Genomic DNA, 18,955 nt, shown 5'->3' on the forward strand with positions numbered 1-18,955 from the left:
ATGTTCAGAAACGGGAGATCAGACGGTGGTGGTCCAGCTGCTGCTTGGGCACACTTTGTCAGTGGCCATTCATGCAGACAGCTTTGTTGGTTGTCATGCCCTTGTAGAACACAACATAGCACTCGGAGCTTAGCTTGAAATTTCATGACTGTTTCCATAGGCCTTTATTGGATAGATTGTGACTGGACTGGAGTAGGTGATGTGGAAGGGTGTGTAGCACAGGTCTTGCATTCTAGGTCTGTTAAATGGGTACGAGCCATGAGGCAAGAGATTTAGAAGCATTGAGAAGCAAGGGGCAGGATGAGGATATTGTTTAGGTTCAGTGAGTGGTGGATTACCACTGTGGGAGGGGGTGGGAAGGATAGTGGATAGAACACATTCCTGAAACTCTGGCAGAGAATAATCAGTTGCTCCAGTCCTGGGGTAGGTTACTTTAGTCATAGGGGAATGCTCCTCTCTTGCGAACGGTGGGACTTCGGGAGGTTGTGGGTGACTGGAGAGGAAAGACATGGGAGCTCTGTTGCTGTACAAGGTTGGGGGGGGGGGGGGGTAATTACAATCTTTGAAGGCTTCAGTGAAGCCCTTGATAAATTCTGAGAGGGACTGTCCATCACTACAGATGTGACAGCCACGAGTGGGCTACGCTGTATAGAAGGGTCTTCCTGTATAGAATGGGTGGCAGCTGTCACAGTGAAGGTATTGCTGGTGGCAGGTTGGTTTCTGAGAATGCTGCCCAACATACTGTTCTTCATTTCAATGACTGCTTAAAAGCCTATGTCATCTGGATCCTTCCTACTAGTACCAGCTGTTATGAATTGCACAAGTGGGAATGCTCCCTGCCTCAGCCTCCGTTAGTCACTGTTCTTTCACCCACCTGTTCCACTCCTGCACTACACATCCCTCTATTCCACCAAGACCCACAATTTTTTTACTTTTCTGCCCCCCCCCCCCACCCCCACCCCCCCCCCCCCCCCCCCCCCCCCCCCAAACCCTCTGTCTAACTTCCAAACTGCTGGTATCTGCCCTGCTCTGTCCACCTTGACCCTGTATGCTCCCACATGCAGCACTTTACCATCCCCACCCCCACCAAGCTATCCCTCCCCCTCCCCTTTCCTGCCTCCTCCTTACCCCCACTACCCAGATTACTTCTCCAATCATGCACAGTTACTCGCAGTCTGGCATTGGCAGCCTAAGACAGTGGTCATAGGTGTGTGAGCTGTGCTTGCGTGATTATATATGTGTGTGCACATGTGTTTTGTCTAGTTCAGAAAAAGGCCTTTTGATCGAAAACTTACTTCTTTGGAAGTCTTTTTATTGTGCCTGTCTGCGACTCAACATTCTCTACTATATGGTGATTAGCAATCTATCTTTTTAATAATATTATATACTGTTGCAGTTATAATTTTTGTATAAACCACAGCAACATGGATTTATTAATTTAATACAGAGTACTGGTGTTCTCAAACATTGGTGACATGAGTGTAAACTGACTAATGAGGATTGCAAGAAGCTTATGTTCTCCAATATTTTAACAGAAGTTGGACCTCATAATTTATGGAAACTGTGCCAGGCAACTATTGCAATCAGTAATATTTAAAAGCATCCATCCTGAAAAGCAATGGAAACCTTCAATCCAGGTTAATTCTTGGTACAAATCTACTGAATAACAACAATGCATTAGTAGTAGCTTGAACACTTAAATTATTCTGTACTATTTATACCAAATTTATTTTCAGTTTTTAACAGAGCATTCAGCTTAAATATGCAAAAACATTAAGTATTAAAAGTAGCTTTCAGACATCACTTATTACTAACACACTAAATGAGATACAAAAACAAGGAACTCATACCTGAAGTGCTGCATGTGTATGAGCGAGTCCAACTTCATGTAAGCATTCATGGTACTTCTGTTGCAATGACTTCAGTTTTCTCTCCTGACAATTTTGTAACTCAAAATTCTCTTTCATCTCAGCTACTTTTAAAACATTATCTTTTTTCCGTTGAACTCTTTTTCGGATGTGATCAGCAATATCTTTTGACTGCTGACGAACCTTAAACAGAATTACTATATGAATATAGAATAAAGATCATATACATGAACTTTCCGTTATTAGCAATAGTTGTTTTAAAGCCAAAACACTTTCTTGATTAATTTCCTTTGCTAAAACAAAAATTATATCTACTATTGACGATTGCACACAAAACAGTATGGCATTTGAAGAACACAATAAAATTATTTTTAAATAAATCTCTGTCCACCTGCCTCAAATCCTCACAAGGAAACAAAAATACTTGCCTCTTTTTTGTGCTATTTATGTCTTATGCTTCCAGTACTGTAATATCTTTAAACATTCAATGCTATTTTTTCACCAGATAATATGGAATCATACTTTTGAGACAAATTGAGAAAGCTTATATACTTAAATTATGTGGGACAGTATAGTGTGCTTATTTCTGTATCTTTATGGGATTAAAAAGAATAGATCTGATCACAGTTTCCATTCACCACCACCACCACCACCACCACCACCACCACCACCACCACCACCAGTCATTTGACATCCAGTGCTATGTAAAGGCCACCTCTAGAGCAGTGGTTTTAAATCTTTCTGAGACCATTACCTCTGAGTGTGATCATATATTAGCTAGTACCCCTTGTGGCAAAGCAAGCTGGGATTTTTACTTCCCTTCTTGTTTTGCCATCTGCTTCCTTAAAATTAGTTTTTCCATTTTTGACTAATAATATTAACATACATGAGTATAATCTGCATTTTCATAAAAAGGTAAGGTTGGGCCTCAGTTTTAAAGAAAATAACACCAGATCTAATTTTGTACTTAGTTTTATGTATGTAATTTATTTTCTAATATATTTTGACAATTCCTAGTTAGTATCTTCTGTTATAGGGTGAAATCAGTAATTGTTTCTTAACTTAAATTCTGTTGTTAATTTATAAACAAATATAAATTCTATAACTGTAAACATTTGGAAGATGAAATGCTGGTAATCTTAAAGTACCTATTTGGCTCTATTCAAAAACATGTTAGCAAATCCAGCACTTAATTAATTGAAAAGTAAATAACAGTTTTGTCAAAAGTGTTGTTTGTGTAATAATATATGATAATTTAATGATTTAAACAAATAATTCGGCTTAACCCTTGTAGCAGAAGAAACTGTTAAAAAGAACCAATTTTTTGGTGTACTAAGTTAATTTAATGAGTTAAGTTTTAATTGTACTTTCTGTAATTTAAACTTTGAACAATGTGTAGTTTCAGCATCTATTATTGTTAGGATATATAAGGGCCCGATTTTTGGTCCTGAGACAGTCAGTACACGGCCCAGTTTCAGACAAGAAACCTGTGTTGGTTAGAACAACAACAATGCATCAACTTAACAGTGAAATCAGTGTTAAACCAATATGCCATGTGTTAAAACAATGACAGTTTCTGCTCTATACGTAGCCTTCTATTCTTCAAGAACTGTGAACTTTGTAGTTAGGTTTTTACTGCTTGTAAATGTTCAACAAAACAATGGCTCTGAGCTCTATGGGACTTAACTTCTGAGGTCATCAGTTCCCTAGAACTTAGAAATACTTAAACCTAACTAACCTAAGGACATCCCACACATCCATGCCCGAGGCAGGATTCGAACCTGCGACCGTAGGGGTCATGCGGTTCCAGACTGTAGTGCCTAGAACCGCTCGGCCACTCCGGCCGGCGATGTTCTACAGGAAACTACTGTAGCAGTACGTGGATGTTCGCCTGCAACCTATTAATGAGGCTTATCGAAAGTTAAACAATTGTGCACTGGCCATAAAACTGTGTATTATTGGGGGGATTGTGAAAAATGAAAGTAAATAACTGTGAAATGCAAATGTGCACCTGTCAGCTACATCATTTAAAGTAGACAGTACTTCACTCCCAGACCCTATTTTTTCAGCCAGTACGTTGACACCGAGGACGAACAAATGAAGAAACAAAGAAGGCGAACCCCCCTCCCCCAATCATCATCATCATCATCATCATCATCATCATCATCATCATCATCATCATCATCATCATCAACAACAACAACAACAACAACAACATTAGCACTCAACTAAACTTTAGAATGAAAAAGAATACTCTTTGGACACTTGTATTTACAAAAATTATGAAAAATAAAATATTTAATTTTTGCAGATGTTTTACAAAACCACGAACTATTGAGTCAGGGAGATAATCAGTATTATTATTTCTAACAAACATTTTTTTGTAGAAGGAAGAAGCAATTTTCAGTGCATTTCTACCAACAACCCCTTCTCAGTAAAGATAGCTAACCATCCCCACTGAGGGAAGACACTAGTCATATAACACACTTTTCTAGCACCATCCCTCTCAGTGACATTTGCTTCACCTCCACCCCCATTTAAAATCGACAAAGTTAAAATTTGTGCACTATACTTAGGTTTGCAAATTACTTGATTGATGGGCTCTTTACTTCTGAAGTGTCAGAAAGGGGGAAGACTTCAGGCTGCTAATGCTTTGCATCTTACCACTGCCACTATTAACAACTAACAATGATATTGTATATGCCTTTCAACAATGTTGTTGTTGTTGTTGTTGTTGTGGTCTTCAGTCCTGAGACTGGTTTGATGCAGCTCTCCATGCTACCCTATCCTGTGCAAGCTTCTTCATCTCCCAGTACCTACTGCAGCCTACATCCTTCTGAATCTGCTTAGTGTATTCATCTCTTGGTCTCCCTCTACGATTTTTACCCTCCACGCTGCCCTCCAATACTAAATTGGTGATCCCCTGATGCCTCCGAACATGTCCTACCAACCGATCCCTCCTTCTAGTCAAGTTGTGCCACAAGCGCCACTTCTCCCCAATTCTATTCAATACCTCCTCATTAGTTATGTGATCTACCCATCTAATCTTCAGCATTCTTCTTTAGCACCACATTTCGAAAGCTTCTATTCTCTTCTTGTCTAAACTATTTATCGTCCATGTTTCACTTCCATACATGGCTACACTCCATACAAATACTTTCAGAAATGACTTCCTGACACTTAAATCTATACTCGATGTTAACAAATTTCTCTTCTTCAGAAACACTTTCCTTCCCATTGTCAGTCTACATTTTATATCTTCTCTACTTCGACCATCATCAGTTATTTTGTCCCCAAATAGCAAAACACATTTACTACTTTAAATGTGTCATTTCCTAATCTAATTCCCTCAGCATCACCTGACTTAATTTGACCACATTCCATTATCCTCGTTTTGCTTTTGTTAATGTTCATCTTATATCCTCCCTTCAAGACACTGTTCATTCCGTTCGTTCAACTGCTCTTCCAAGTCCTTTGCTGTCTCTGATAGAATTACAATGTCATCGGCGAACCGCAAAGTTTTTATTTCTTCTCCATGGATTTTAAAACCTACTCCTAATTTTTCTTTTGTTTCCTTTACTGCTTGCTCAACAATGTAATAGCCATTATATAGTTACTGTTGTGTTGTGCTGTCAATTTATTTACCTGTAGCAGGAGGAGGAGGAGGAGGTTAGTGTTTAACGTCCCGTCGACAACGAGGTCATTAGAGACTGAGCGCAAGCTCGGGTGAGGGAAGGATGGGGAAGGAAATCGGCCGTGCCCTTTCAAAGGAACCATCCCGGCATTTGCCTGTAGCGATTTAGGGAAATCACGGAAAACCTAAATCAGGATGGCCGGAGACGGGATTGAACCGTCGTCCTCCCGAATGCGAGTCCAGTGTGCTAACCACTGCGCCACCTCGCTCGGTTACCTGTAGCAAACTACCTTTAGTTCTGAGATGGTATTTTCTCAAGACATTTAAACATATATGTCTCACTTTTGCTGAAGTATGTGTGTGTGGAGTAGTGTAGCAAGTATACATGTGCTGGGCAGATTATGTGAGGAACGAGGAAGATGATGTTCATACATTTTTTTCACAAGCTATGACCTCCGTCACTCTGGGCATCATGCATTAATGCTACTGCATTAAAAAAATGTAATTACTGGTAAATTACAGTATTATGAAACAGTGATAATAGTAAAAATCTTTCAAAAATAATAAATGTCGTGACTGATATACAATTGAACCATTTTTATTTATTTATTTTTTTTTTCCGATACACAATTGAACTATTTCATTTCACCCTTCAGGGGGTAACTGCCACCAGGTTCAGAACCACTGCTCTAGAGTACACTATTCCATGCACTACCCTCTTCAGCTCCTAACCTCTCGCTACAAGGCTGTACTCCTGTGGAACACCCAGGTGAGACACACGTACTACAGACCAACCTGACATATCCTATTTGCGTGCTGTTACAGTTGTATCCTATCCTACCAGAGGCAGGGCCATCTAGAAAAACAACCAAATCGTACATTAACTATGCACCTGAACAAATGGCCTCTGCTAAACAGTGGAAAAGAGCTGTGTTGGCGATACAGTGGCAAATACATCTTTTGACGCAAGATACTTAACTTCAAGGACTACATCACAACCCGTGCCACCTGGAAGTACCCTCACTTCCAGTGTTAGGTTCTTCAGTTTATGCAGATGGAATCACAACCTCTGACCTTGCAAGCCTCCTGGCCTCAGTCTGCACTAGTCCTTCCAGATTCTTATCAAATACTTGATATGAACAATAAACAGTGTTGAGAAGCTGCTTTACCTTTGCCAAAAAAAAAATGGTTTGTACATTATAAGAGAATAAGGCCTTTTTAACAAAGATTGTGATAGCAGTTTTCCCAGCCTAAAAAGTGTTTGGCCAGCACAGAGATACGTGTACACAGAAGACAGAATGTAACAATCTGGAGGAAATGATCACCAGTAACAAGGAAAAATGTAAAATGCAAGGACACAAGCTACAATAATTGAATTACAGTCTCTTTAACTGCTCAGTGATATGCATTATGCAACAATGGTGTAGAGGCACTGAAATACTGCACCTAATGGTAATGATATTGACATATGACAGGGTGGGCTGCAACTGTAAAACTGTCTTAAGGGCAGGGGTAATGCACATATATAAGCAGTGGGCAAGATGTGATTACAAGCAATGTAAATAAACTTTTTGAAATGTCAGCCACTGAACTTTCGAGTGCGTAATACTAATCTAGTTGCAATGCGCACAACCGTCTTACTAAATTAACTGAAGTTCTGGGCACAGTCTCAGTTCACAAAACTAACAAAATTTTAATTTGAGATACCAGTATAAATACAAGCATTAAGGCTTAAATTGTTAACAGCTTCGTGAACAATTTGAATAATTGAGGCATGGCGTACATGGTACAACTATAATGGAAATAACCAAAAATCCATTTTCAGCCTTAGACCAAGTACTTACAAAAATCGGTAATGAAAATAGCTGTGGGTATTAAATAAGTTTTGGCTTCTCAGATCATTACTGCTAGACAATAAATCTAAAACAGAGAAGTTTTCTGACTCTGAAACTACATACTTTTTCACATATATTAGCACAACATATTTGGGATGAACCATATAAAGAAAACTGTGCAGAAAAGTATGTAGATGCAAAATTCTCTAAATCCTGCTCATTATCGAACTAATTTCTGAGGAGATATTTCCAAAACTGGCAGCTTCAGCACCAGCACCAGATAATAAAAATAAATGGGTAACTTTAAGTATGGGAAAATCCTACGAGACAATTAAATACCTCTGTTGCTTACAAAAACACTGTACAAATACAGAGTTCCTAAATTAATATAACAGTTACAAAAAGACATACAATGGTATTGCTTGCTACAAAAAAATCATTTAATGAAAAAATGGCAGGGAATGCAAAAAATTAAAGTAAAATAACCTCCTGCCCTATTAAAATTGTGCATTCGACTGGGTCTTGAACATGGGAACATTGCCTTTCACAGGCAAGTGTTCGATTGTCCCAGCCTTGAGCGCCGTTTTGATCTGTCAGGAAATTTCAAATCGTTGCACACTTCAAGGCAAGGTCAAAATTGATTCTGAAAAAGTAAAGCAATAACACGTCATAAAGCAAGAACCCGCAAAAAGATGCATACAAGTACTATAACGTATACTTCAAAGACGGGAGTGCGTTATAGAAATTGCACAAGTACTAGCAAATTTTCTAAGTGACTAGTTTTCAGGTATTGTTGAGAAGCTGCTGCTAAATTTCCCAATAATTGCACATTATAAGTTTATAACCACACTCAATATTAAGTCCTGCCCAAACAATCTTGCATGAAACTTCAGTGTATCTCAGTCAGAAAAATGATCCTGGACCCATGGTTCCAAGTTTGTGGATCACTTTAAACAAATACTTCATAGGGTTTGTGAGAAGTTAGGCTGGGGCATCCTAGACAAGTGCCACATATTTAATGATTGTAGGTGTCAAATGTTGTTTTCTTTTGTTTTGTTTTAGGGAGCAAAACCAATTAGGGTCATACACGCCTATGTCAAAACTACAGAACACAAAGAGAAAGAGATGTTAAAAATGGCTATACATCAGTCCCAACAGACGGAAGAGAAGACAGCTAAAAACAGGGACATGGAGAAAGGTATATACGAGGGTTGTTTTTTAGTAAGGGCCGTTTTTATTTTTAAAAAAAGATACAAATACTTTTGTAAAAAAACTTTTATTTTCTGATTCTACACACTTTTACCTATTTTTCTACATAGTTGCCTTGTTTATTTAAGCACTTGTCATACCATACAACTAAGTTTTTAATTCCCTCTTCATAGAATTCGGCCGCCTGCTCCAACAGCCAAGAGTTCACGGCCGCTTACACTTCATCGTCGTCATTGAAGCGCTGCCCGCCAAGATGGTGTTTCAGGTACCGGAAAAGGTGAAAATCGCTAGGAGCAAGGTCGGGGCTGTATGGTGCATGGTCCAAAACTTCCCAGCCAAAAGAATCAATCTAATCCCGAGTCTTTTGAGAGGTGTGAGGCCTAGCGTTATCGTGCTGGAGCAAAACTCCTTTTGTCAGCATGCCGCGCCTTTTGTTTTGAATTGCTCGGTGGAGCTTCTTTAGAGTTGCACAGTAGGCATCAGAGTTGATTGTCGTTCCTTGTGGCATAAAGTCCACTAGCAAAACACCGCGCCGGTCCCAGAACACAGTTGCCATAATCTCGCGCTTTGACAACGTCTGTTTGGCTTTGGCCTTGACGGGTGAGGTTGTGTGTCGCCATTCCATCGATTGTCGCTTGCTTTCGGGAGTGATATGGGATATCCATGTTACATCTCCAGTGACAATTTGACTCAACATGTCATCCCCTTCTTCCTCGTAACGAATCAAAAAGTCTAATGAAGTGGCAAATCTCTTCCCTTTGTGGTCCTCTGTGAGGAGTCTGGGTACCCACCGAGAACACAGTTTCTTAAAGTTTAGGTTTTCAGACACAATTTTGTACAAAACCGATCTTGAAACTTGTGGAAATTCCAAAGAAAGAGTGGAAATTGTGAATCTTCTGTCCTTACGAATCTTTGTTTCGACTGCAGGCACCAAATCATCAGGGATCACAGAGGGCCGGCCTGAGCGTTCTTCGTCATGGACGTTTTGACGACCATTTTTAAACTCTAACCAATTGACGCACTTTACCTTCAGTCATTGCATTCAAGCCATAAACTTCTGTTAACTGACGATGAATTTCTGCAGCTGATAGGCTTCTCGCGGTCAAAAAACGTATCACTGACCGTATATCACTGACCGTATCTCACACGCGGCGGGCGATTCAATAATCGTAAACATTATAAAGTAGCACAGCGATGCGTACACATCAGCTACAGAGCTGCAACTTGCATCAGTGTGAACGGGAAGGATGCCGGCAAGTGGCGCGGTGGCTTGTTGCAGTGTCCGCGCGAACTACGGGACTATACGCGCGAACGGCCCTTACTTAAAAAACAACCCTCGTAAAATATGCCATAAAGAAACAGAGATCATGAACTACAAAATAAAATGGTCATTGCCATATTGCTACAATGGATAAAAAGTATAACACGGTCGATGGCTGAGGAACTCAGATGGCAAACACAAACGAGAACGTTAAGGGTTAAAGAAAGGGCATTACATCAAGAAGTGACGGACCGTCAAAAGTTGAGTGCAATGTGCACAAAGTGATAGGGGAGCACCACTTAACAAATGGCAATGGCTAAAAAGACAGTGTCCAATATGCAACCTAATTAAAACGTTCTCCTCACAGTGAGAGGGCCGAGAGGTGGTCTCCAGCCTGGGAGAGGCTTAATAACCCAGAGCTTGTTACCATGAAGGGAGGACTATTGGTAATGCCAAAGATGCCAAAGTGACACCACCTGCCGACAGACTGTAACACAGAGATGATTGGAGAGAATGTAAGAACCAGCGGGCTGAGGTACAAGGACTGCAGCCTTGGCAGAAGGATCTGCGGCCTCATTTTCTGTCAGACTTCTTGTGACCAGGAACCCACACGAACATCACAGTGGTTCATCAAGAGTGAGCAAGCGACAGCTTTCCTGCACCTGTTGCACTAAGGGATGGACAGTGTACAGCACATAGAGGCTCAGAAGGGCACTGTGAGAGTCTGAGCTGAAGATGCAATTGAAAAGCAGATGTACTGCATGGCCTGATACAGGGTGAAGACCTCTGCTATAAATACTGAGCAGTGTTCCAGAAGCTGATATCGAAAAATGTCGGTGCCAATGACAAAGGCATACCCGACACCACACTCAGCCCGAGAGCCATCAGTGTACACAAACGTACTATCGCAATGTTCCATGCAAAGGTCATGAAACTGAAGATGATAGAGCATGTCTGGAATAGTGACCTTAGGAACCGAATGAAGGCCACGGTGAACACGGGCCGCTGCACAAAGCCGAGGTGGTGAATGGTTTACACCCTGGGAAAGCTGCAGGCAGCGTGAAATTAAGTTGCCGGAGCAAGAGCTGAAAGCGAACTCTAGGAGTTAACACAGAAGAGGGACACTCCCCATACTGGCGATCAAAAGAGTCATTGAAGAATGAGGCGTAGGTGGGTAGCCATGTATGGCAGACAAACGGCACGCATACCTGCAGAGGAGAAAGTCACAGCAGTAGGACAGCAGTAGCTCGGCAGATTCTGGGTACAGATCCTCAACCAGACTAGTGTAAAAGGCACCAATGGCCAAAGAGATGCCACGATGGTGGGTAATATGGAGATAGCGTAAGAGGGACGAACATGCAGATGCATAAACGAAACACCCATAGTCTAGTTTCAAACGGACAAGGGACCAATACAAATGGAGGATAGTAGTTTGATCTGCTGCCCAAGAAGCATATTGCGGGACTGTGTGCAGCAGGCTGCCAGGTAAGACACATGGAAGGACAAAGAAAGCTTCCTATCGAGCACGAGGCCCAGGAATTTCGTAATTTCAACAAACAGAAGGGCAACAGGCCCAAGATGTAAAGATGGTGGAGGAACCAATTGTGCTGCCACAAATTCATACAAATGGTTTTGTCAGTGGAAAAGTGAAAGCCATAGTTCATGCTCTATGAGTGGAGATGATCAAGACATCGCTAAAGACACTGCTCAATGAGACACGTCCGTGGAGAACTACAATAGATGGGAAAATCATCCATGAAAAGGGATCTGGAGAAGCTCGGCAGGAGCCAGGCCATTATAGGGTTAATGGCAATAGCAAAGAGGCCAACACTCAGGACAGAACCCTGAGGCACATTGTTTTCCTGGATAAAGGTGTCCAACAAGACAGAACCCACACATACCATGAAAACTCAGTCTTTTAAAATTTCCCCAAAGGAAACGTGGCAAGCGGCCACGGAAGCCCCACGTGTAGAGATTACGGAGGATACCAGACCTCCAGCAGGTGCTGCAGGCATTCCCCAAATTGAAAAACACTGCCACAGTCTGGGCTTTTCACAGAAAACCATTCATGAAATGTGTGGACAAAGTAATGAAATGGTCAACTGCAGAACGGCATGCTCGACATACTCATTGTGTAGTGGTTAGCAAATTGCGAGATTCGAGCCACCATACCAGCCAGGCACGAATCATACATTCCATCATCTTCCAGACACAGCTGGTGAGAGAACTGAGGTGGTAGCTGGAAGGAAGGTGTTTGTCCTTATTGGTCTTAGGTATGGGTATAACAGTGGCTTCATGCTAGTATCTGGGAAATAGGTCTTCTGGCCATAAGTGGTTGTCTGTATGAAGCAGAAAGTCCTTGCCCACAACAGAAAAGTGCTGCAACATCTGAATGTGACCATTGTCTGGCTCTGGGGCAACGGATCATGATGAAGTGAGAGTATGATGTAACTCCCTCATAGTAAAGGTGGCATTGTAGTTCTCATGATTCTGAGAAGAGAAGGGTATCACCTGAACCTCCTATGCTCGTTTCTGGTGGAGGCAGGCAGGGTGATGTGGAAGGAGCTTTAAATCTCTGCAAAACGGCGGCTCAAGGTGTTGGAGATACACCATGTGATCAAAAGTATCCAGACAGCCCCAAAACCATACATACGTTTTTCATATTAGGTGCAGTGTGCTGCCATCTACTGACAGGTATTCCATATCAGCGACCTCAGTAGCCATTAGACATCGTGAGAGACCAGAATGGGGCGGTCCGTGGAACTCACGGATTGGGTGTCACTTGTATCATACATCTGTACGTGAGATTTCCACACTCCTAAATATCCCTAGGTCCACTGTTTCTGATGTGATAGTGAAGTAGAAACGTGAAGGGGCACGTACAGCACAAAAGTGTACAGGTCGACATCATTTGTTGACTGACAGAGACTGCCGACAGTTGAAGAGGGTTGTAATATGTAATAGGCAGACATCTATCCAGACCATCACACAGGAATTCCAAGCTGCATCAGGATCCACTGCAAGTACTATGACAGTTAGGCGGGAGGTGAGAAAACTTGGATTTCATGGTCGATCGGCTGCTCACAAGCCACATGTCATGTTGGTAAATGCCAGACGACGCCTCACTTGGTGTAAGGAGTGAACAGTGGAAAAACATTGTGTGGAGTGACAAATCACAGTACACAATGTGGCGATCCAATGGAAGAGTGTGGGTGTGGCGAATGCCCGGTGAATGCCTCTGCCAGTGTGTGTAGTGCCAACAATAAAATTCGGAGGCGGTGGTGTTATTGTGTGGTCGTGTTTTGCATGGAGGGGGCTTGCACACCTTGTTGTTTTGCATGCCACTATGACAGCACAGGCCTACATTGATGTTTTAAGCACCTTCTTGCTTCTTTCAACACGATTGAGCACCTGTTTATAATGCACGGCCTGTGGTGTAGTGGTTACATGACAATAACATACCTGTAATGGACTGGCCTACACAGAGTCCTGGCCTGAATCCAATAGAACACCTTTGGGGTGTGTGTTTTGGAACTACGGCTTCATGCCAGGCCTCACTGACCGACATCAATACCTCGACTCAGTGCAGCACTCCATGAAGAATGGGTTGCCATTCCCCAATAATCCTTCCAGCACCTGATTGAATGTATGCCTGCGAGAGTGGAAGCTGTCATCAAGGCTAAAGTTGGGCCAACACCATACTGAATTCCAGCATTATGAATGGAGGGCACCACAAACTTTTAAGTCATTTTGAACCAGGTTTCTGGATACTTTTGATCACACAGTGTAGCAATAGGTGCACTACATCATCATCTGCTACTGTCACGCCAGAAATTGTGAAATGGCTCTTTGTCCCAGAGGGTTGTAGGAGGTTGGCCCACACTATGGTAGATAGTGTGGAACTGTTAAAAGAACTAGTGAAGGAAATCCAGCTAGCTTTTTTGCCATCCCGAAGAATGCGATGATTCTGTGCATGCAACTGTTCATAATGAATGCAGTTTGCCATCGTAGGATGACAGTTAAAAATGCAGAGAGCATATTTCCGCACGCGAATTGCATCATGGCAAGCCTCCGTCAACCAATGGACCGGGACATGGTGTAGTAAAGAGGAAGTGCAAGGAATGGAACATTCTGCAGTGGTTAGGATAACGTTTGTACCATATTCTACCTGGTCATCATAACTGAGGAAATATTATCTGTGGAAGGTTGTCCGAGAGGAGTAAAGCCTCCAGTCGGCCTTAGGAAGCTGGCATTTCCGTGTGCATATAGGTGGGGTAGGAGTCAGCAAATTGATAGCACAAAGGAAATGGTCACTCGAGTATGTGTCAGAGACAATGGACCACTCGATATGATGGCCAAGTTGGGCAGTGCAAAAGGATGGGTCCAAATGGGAACAGGTGTGTGTGGAGTCTGAAAATGTGAGTGTTCCAGTGTTAAAGCAGAAGAGGTTAAGTTGGTTAAGAAAGGCAGCCAAGAGGGCACCTCTCAGAGAGGTTCTGCGAGAACCCCAAAGGGAATGATGCACATTAAAGTCATAGAGCAGCAGAAAAGGATGAGGTAGCTGCCTAATAAGGTGGAGGAAGTCTACTCTGGTGACATCGTATGATGGAGGGATGTAAACGGTATAGAGGGAAAAGGTCAAGTGAGGAAGGAAAAGGTGAACTGCAACAGCCTGAAGGCAAGTAGTCGGGCAGATGGGCTGACTAAGCACATCATCCCATATGAGCAGCATGACTTGCCCATGAGAGGGAATACCATCTTTGGCGGGAGGTCGAACTGGACCGGAAAGAAATGCAAGAGCTAATAGCAGTCATGAAGATGCAATTTTGTTTCCTGAAGGCACAGAACAAGTGGGCACTGCGATTCTAAGAGCAGTAATAAATCCTCTTTGTTGGACTGAAGGCCGCGAAAGGAGAGTCACGTCAAGGGAAAAATGAAGGGGTGTCACCTCGACAGCTGCTGAGTATTGGTCTTCGAAGACTCACTGCTAAAGGGCACAGAGGCAGGAGGATCCTGCTCCATGAGGTCTACAGAATCATCGGCATTCTCCCGTTGGCCTGCAGAGTCCTGGTTAGAAATGCAGTTGGTGGTGCACTCCAGCAACACGGAGGTCAGCCAGGTGAGGGTATCAGGTGGTGACACTGTCAGAGAGGATCTCTGATTCGTTGAAGGAGAAGACCGTTTGTCTTTGTTTGACTTCTAGGAGCCTTAACGGTGGGCAGAGGAGGACTCAGAGGTCGGTTGGCTGGAGGGATGTGGGAGGTCTTCACAGGAGTATTCCTTCTGTCCTTTCTGGCCTGCCGGTTGTGTAGCTGGTGACTTCGCTCCTCGAGGCAAAAGTTTGGTGGCGTATTGCACTGCTGGATGAAGAGACAGGAATGCTACCATGATGCTGTGTGATTTCACAACCACGGTGCTAAATTTGAGGTCACATGTCTTCCTGGCCGTGTCCTTTGTGGAGTGAGATGTAGCAACAGCAGTACTGTAGCAGACCATTGAGCAGCCTAGTGTAAATAACACCATGGTGAGAATCCAACATTCGCTGGGCCTTGACACGAACAGGATATCTATGGAGGAGTGAAGCTGCAAGCAATTGTTGTGCTCGAGAATCAAAAGTAGTCTCCAAAAGCAAAGTGCTATTCCATAAACGAGAGCACGATTTCACAGGGCAAAGCAAAGGATTGATTGTCTTCAGTATGTGAAACACATGAGGAACCACGGTGCAGCTGGAAGGGTCTTTGAATTATTAGCCTCATTCCGTTTACATTTCGTAGCCGCAGACTGTGAAGACGATTGGCTCATTGCAAGAAAATCCCCCATGTTGATCAACTGGGCACCCCTTTAGAAGTGGGGCGCACCCACCTTACGTGATCGTTCACACCTCAGGTCACACCTCCTGAACACCTGACAGAGGGACCGATTGACAATTTGGGAAGGTAGCAGCCCTCCCTGGACCTGGCCTTTAACAGGGGGTACGTGTGAACCCTACCTGTCGAGCAGGGGCTGGGAATTACACTTTACCCAGTCACCTGTTACGTGTCAGACATGTGGGCTGGCCTTCAGGAGCGCACATGGAGGAAGAAGAGGAACCTCAAACACTGAAATGGAGGAACAATAGGAGAAGGTGAACAAAGAAAGGGAAAAGGAACGAAAAACATCTATATCTACATCTACATGATTACTCTGCAATTCACATTTAAGTGCTTGGCAGAGGGTTCATCAAACCACAATCATACTATCTCTCTACCATTCCACTCCCGAACAGCGTGCGGGAAGAATGAACACCTAAACCTTTCTGTCTGAGCTCTGATTTATTTAATTTTGATGATCATTCCTACCTATGTAGGTTGGGCTCAACAAAATATTTTCGCATTCGGAAGAGAAAGTTGGTGACTGAAATTTCGTAAATAGATCTCGCTGCGCCGAAAAACGTCATGTATCATATCTGCCACACTCTCTCCTCTATTATGTGATAATACAAAACGAGCTGCCCTTTTTTTGCACCCTTTCGATGTCCCGTCAATCCCACCTGGTGAGGATCCCACACCGCGCAGCAATATTCTAACAGAGGACGAACGAGTGTAGTGTAAGCTGTCTCTTTCGTGGACTTGTTGCATCTTCTAAGTGTCCTGCCAATGAAACGCAACCTTTGGCTCGCCTTCCCCACAATATTATCTATGTGGTCTTTCCAACTGAAGTTGTTCGTAATTTTAACACCGAGGTACTTAGTTGAATTGACAGCCTTGAGAATTGTACTATTTATTGAGTAATCGAATTCCAACGGATTTCTTTTAGAACTTATGTGGATTACCTCACACTTTTCGTTACTTAACGTCAACTGCCACCTGCCACACCATACAGCAATCTTTTCTAAATCGCTTTGCAAACTGATACTGATCTTCAGATGACCTTACTAGACGGTAAATTACAGCATCATCTGCGAACAACCTAAGAGAACTGCTCAGGTTATCACCCAGGTCATTTATATAGATCAGGAACAGCAGAGGTCCCAGGACACTTCCCTGGGGAACATCTGATATCACTTCAATTTTACTCGACGATTTGCCGTCCATTACTACAAACTGCGACCTTCCCGACAGGAAATCACGAATCCAGTCGCACAACTGAGACGATACCCCATAGGCCCGCAGCTGGATTAGAAGTCGCTTGTGAGGAACGGTGTCAAAAGCTTTCCGGAAATCTAGAAACACGGAATCAACTTGAGATCCCCTGGCGATAGCGGCCATTACTTCGTGCAAATAAAGAGCTAGCTGCGTTGCACAAGAACGATGTTTTCTGAAACCATGCTGATTACGTATCAATAGATCGTTCCCTTCAAGGTGATTCATAATGTTTGAATACAGTATATGCTCCAAAACCCTACTGCAAACCGACGTCAATGATATAGGTCTGTAGTTCGATGGATTACTCCTACTACCCTTCTTAAACACTGGTGCGACCTGCGCAATTTTCCAATCTGTAGGTACAGATCTATCGGTGAGCGAGCGGTTGTATATGACTGCTAAGTAGGGAGCTATTGTATCAGCGTAATCTGAAAGGAACCTAATCGGTATACAATCTGGACCTGAAGACTTGCCCATATCAAGCTATTTGAGTTGCTTCGCAACCGCTAAGGTACCTACTTCTAAGAAACTCACGCTAGCAGCTGTTAGTCTTTCAAATTCTGGAATATTCCATTCGTCTTTCCTGGTGAAGGAATTTCGGAAAACTGCATTCAATAACTCCGCTTTAGCGGCACAGTTGTCAGTAACACTACCATCGGCACTGCGCAGCAAAGGTATTGACTGTGTCTTGCCGCTTGTGTACTTTACATACGACCAGAATTTCTTCGGATTTTGTACCAAATTTTGAGACAATGTTTTGTTGTGAAACCTATTAAAGGCATCTCGCATTGAAGTCCGTGCCAAATTTCACGTGTCTGGAAATTTTAGCCAATCTTCGGGATTCCACGTTCTTCCGAACTTCGCATGGTTCTTCCATTGCCTCTGCAACAGCGTTCGGACCTGTTTTATGTACCATGGGGGATCAGTTCCATCTCTTACCAATTTATGAGGTATGAATCTCTCAATTGCTGTTGCTACTATACGTTGAATTTGAGCCACATGTCTACATTTGCACAGTCAGTTCAGAAGGAATGGAGATTGTCTCTTAGGAAGGCTTCTAGTGACACTTTATCCGCTTTTTTAAACAAAATTATTTTGCGTTTGTTTCTGGTGGATTTGGAAGAAACGGTATTGAGCCTAGCTACAACGACCTTGTGATCACTAATCCCTGTATCAGTCATGATGCTCTCTATTAGCTATGGATTGTTTGTGGCTAATAGGTCAAGTGTGTTTTCGCAACCATTTACAATTCGTGTGGGTTCGTGGACTAACTGCTCGAAACAATTTTCAGGGAAAGCATTTAGGACAATCTCAGATGATGTTTTCTGCCTTACACCGGTTTTGAACAAGTATTTTTGCCAACATATCGAGGGAAGGTTGAAGTCCCCACCAACTATAACCGTATGAGTGGGGTATTTATTTGTTACGAGACTCAAATTTTCTTTGAACTGTTCAGCAACTATATCATCGGAGTCTGGGGGTCGGTAGAAGGAGCCAATTATTAACTTAGTTCGGCTGTTAAGTATAACCTCCACCCATACCAATTCGCACGGAGTATCTGCTTCGACTTCACTACAAGATAAACCACTACTGACACACACAAACACTCCACCACCAATTCTGCCTAATCTATCTTTCCTGAACATCATCTGAGACTTCATAAAAATTTCTGCAGAACTTACTTCAGGCTATTGCCAGCTTTCTGTACCTATAACGATTGCAGCTTCTGTGCTTTCTATTAGCGCTTGAAGCTCAGGGACTTTCCCAGCACAGCTACAACAATTTATAACTACAATTCCGGCTGTTCCTTGATCCAAGCACGTCCTGTATTTGCCATGCACCCTTTGAGATTGCAGCCGACCCCGTACTTTCCCCGAGGCCTTCTAACCTAAAAAACCGCCCAGTCCACGCCACGCAGCCTCAGCTACCCGTGTAGTCGCCAGCTGAGTGTAGTGAACTCCTGACCTATCCAGCAGAACCCGAAACCCCACCACCCTACGGCGCAAGTCAAGGAATCTGCAGCC

General features: G+C 42.9%; 1 protein-coding gene across 1 annotated transcript in view; it reads right to left on the bottom strand.

The window, feature by feature from the left end:
- Positions 1 to 18,955, bottom strand: part of LOC126092292 (uncharacterized) — a 230,263-nt gene that overhangs the window by 145,129 nt on the left and 66,179 nt on the right. The window contains exon 2 of the mRNA XM_049907811.1: positions 1,851 to 2,051. Coding sequence (XP_049763768.1) covers positions 1,851 to 2,051 — 201 coding nt within the window. The remainder of the gene's footprint in view (positions 1 to 1,850; positions 2,052 to 18,955) is intronic.

The sequence above is a fragment of the Schistocerca cancellata genome, chromosome 7, assembly GCF_023864275.1.
Source record: "Schistocerca cancellata isolate TAMUIC-IGC-003103 chromosome 7, iqSchCanc2.1, whole genome shotgun sequence".
Classification (NCBI taxonomy): domain Eukaryota; kingdom Metazoa; phylum Arthropoda; class Insecta; order Orthoptera; family Acrididae; genus Schistocerca; species Schistocerca cancellata.